The sequence below is a fragment of the Petaurus breviceps genome, unplaced genomic scaffold (assembly GCF_028583685.1).
Source record: "Petaurus breviceps papuanus isolate PSGF00001 unplaced genomic scaffold, PetGlider_PUasm1.0 90792, whole genome shotgun sequence".
In the NCBI taxonomy this organism is placed as follows: domain Eukaryota; kingdom Metazoa; phylum Chordata; class Mammalia; order Diprotodontia; family Petauridae; genus Petaurus; species Petaurus breviceps.
Window position 1 is genome coordinate 10,003,240 of NW_027187347.1, and position 2,997 is coordinate 10,006,236.

General features: G+C 42.7%; 1 protein-coding gene across 6 annotated transcripts in view; it reads left to right on the plus strand.

Annotated features, from left to right (window-relative positions):
- Positions 1–2,692, plus strand: part of SIDT1 (SID1 transmembrane family member 1) — a 171,126-nt gene extending 168,434 nt beyond the window's left edge. For all 6 annotated transcript variants that reach the window (XM_069069883.1, XM_069069884.1, XM_069069886.1 and 3 more), the window contains one exon: positions 54–2,692. In XM_069069883.1, coding sequence (XP_068925984.1) covers positions 54–116 — 63 coding nt within the window. In that variant the 3' untranslated portion in view covers positions 117–2,692. The remainder of the gene's footprint in view (positions 1–53) is intronic.
- The last annotated feature ends 305 nt before the right edge of the window (positions 2,693–2,997 follow it).

The following is a 2,997-nucleotide window of genomic DNA, read 5'->3' on the forward strand; positions in this document are numbered from 1 at the left end:
TCTCTCTCTCTCTCTCTCTCTCTCTCTCTCTCTCTCTCTCTCTCTCATTTCAGGTATTGTTAACTTTAGATGATGACCTGGATGTTGTCCGGAGGGACCAGATCCCTGTCTTCTGAGTGAGGACTATGTGTGATGTGAGAGGAAGTGGTCACTCTTGGTGCTGCCCCATAGATCATGCAATGACTACATCAGAGCAGCCACTGCCAGAGATTCCCTGGTCATCTGCCAAGAGGAAAAACCTGTCTGCATCCAAATAGTGAGCATGTGAGAAGAGGAGGGGGAACTGGAAAGATCCTGCCCCCTGGAAAGGGACATAGTGAATCACGGACAACTCCGAAGGCCAATGACACACCTTGAGTTCTTCTTCCATTTGCCGCTCTGCAAGTAAGATGTGAACAAGAAGTATGGATTTCATTTACATGGCATTGTCTTATAAACCCCCCTCCCAGAACTGCTCAGCGGTGGCAAACAGATGGTGCCTGCTTTTCCTTAATCTCAGTGCCCAGTAAGAGTGAAAACCAACTTCATGTGAGAGATTTTGGCTTCAGTCACTTGCTTATGTAAGCTCTTCTGCTCCTGGACAAACCAAAGTTCAGTTTGCATCTTCTGGGCCTTGGTGGTGACAGTAACCCTTTGGTGTGCAGTATATAAACCAGGGGGCACATGTGAAAGTCTCCCTTCAGCCTGGGGTGGTATCATGAGACCCAGCATGGCACACTCTTTGGAAGGAAAGCTGTATATTTTTGTATAGGCTGCTGAGTCCTCAAAATGGCACTTTTGCTGGAACTGGTTCAGAAACTATCCTTCTGCCTCTCAAGCATGCGTGTCTGCATCTCACTGCTCTTCTGTTGACTCCATACTTTAGTTTAACCTTCCTGGGGAGGCCCTGCTCCTTAATCCTCCTGCCAGCTTCTTGGGTTGACAGGCACCTTCTCAAAGCATGCTCTGGGGAAGGAAAACCTCAATTACCAGCATAATAATATCCAGCAAGTGAAGTCAACCCAACATTCCAGTTGGCAAGATCATCAGCAACTTCAGGATTAAATATAATCTGCCTCAGTCTGAGGGGCCCATTCCTAGAAGATTCTATACTTCGGTGCAAATGCCCCAAAGTAAAAGTGCTCTCTCTGTTCTTCTACCCAAACAGCTAAATGGTGCACCTAGATCAGTGAGAGGGGAGACTTGGCAATGTACTCTGATAGGCTCCAACACTAGCAGAAGGCCTATCCCTTGGTTGGTCTCTTCTTCAATATATTGGTTCAGACCCTCCTGCCTTGAGCTGTTTTTAAACACCCTTTCCTAGCTACAGAGAGTTCTATGGATTTTAATGATCTATTTTGGTAATACCTGATAGTCTTTTTCTTCACCAAAAAAGGTGTGGAAAAGCTTAGAACCTTAGGTCCACTATCTTATTGTGTGGCAGGCTCGCCTCTGTGAGGCTGGGAGCCTCTGTTCTTACCTTGTAGTTGGATGTGAGAGGAAAACTGAATTTGGGATGAAATATTTTTTTGACCAAGCCCCTCAAATTGCTTTTTAGCATTATCCTTACTCTAAAATATTTGCATAGCATTTAAAAAATACATTTTGGAAGTTTTACTTGGCAAGCCTTTTCTTGCTTTCAAAACATGTGCACATGCATGGAGATGCCTGCAGTGAAATATTTTGTGAAAAATTTCTGAACAGCCAAAATGGATTTAATAGCATTCTGCTTTTCTTCATTCTTAAAAAGACTCATTTTTATAATTACAGCCACATGGAGGCTATTAATTACATACTCATCTTAAACCATAAAACTAAGTCCAAAGTCTGTTTAACTGCACCTGGCACTCTTTAAACTAGTAATCCATGAATTCTTTTTTGTTTGTTTATAAGCCCCACTAAGGAAAAATAAGACCAAAAAAATCCATCCAACCAGCACTATGGCCTAATCTGAACAAGCTGTAAGGTTCATTTCCAATTCTTTATCTTCCTTGGAAAATAAGGCAATAGAACCAGAGAGTGGGAGGTGGCCAGGAGAGATCAGGATGGTTATTATAACATTGTATTGTTAAGCATTATTCTGATGTCTACTTTGTGCTGTAAATTCCCTGATTATTGTGGATTTTGTTCTATGCAGCAGGATTGTAAACCCAGAACAACCCTGCTGTGATAAAAATCAATACGGAGACCCAAGTGATTGTTGTTCAAGTTTTATACAATTGTATCCAGAAAGATGCTGAAGTGTAAGCTTCTTGGGAGCACCCACATAACTTAAAGCAGTCCTTGGTCTGCAGTGACTAAATTAAAAATTATGTGCTTGTGGCTGGGAAACTGAAATCTAAAATAATCCCTGGCCTATTTCTTTAAAGGAGGGAAGGGTAAGTCATGAATTCAGTAGATGGGAAAGCCAAAGGAAATTTAGAGCCCTGTGAGGAACTGTCAGCAGGACAAAGATAAGTAAACAGAGCAGTTAAACTGGGTAGGGCATTAACCTCCAAGAGGGTCAAAATTGCATCTGCACATCAAAATGGCCTACTTAGGCCCGCAGGCAAACTGCTGCAAATGGAACCCCACCTGTTTGCTGGGGATTGCTAAAACATTAGCTCCTGTTTTATTTTAGCCATAAGAGAGACTCCGTGAAAAGGCTTTGCTCATTTGGGGAAGGGACTTTCCAAGGTTCATGAAAATAAACAGAGGTCATTCAGGGCAAGAATTATTCTGTCTTCTATAATGCTATAACACATACTATGCTATAACATCTATACCTTGACCATAGAAAGACATAGATATCTAGAAAGGATATGCATTATTTTCAAATGACATTTCTTCATACAAGATTCAAAGGAAGTGGCCAAAGGTTCTTAAGCTAGGTCCCCCGATCCTCACTCAAATGTCATGACCATCATCAAGGAAGGTTATGCCTGGAAGCTGGAATAGCTCCCCCCCCCCCCCCCCCCCCCCCCCCCCCCCCGAGGAACTGTCAGCAGGACAAAGATAAGTAAACAGAGCAGTTAAACT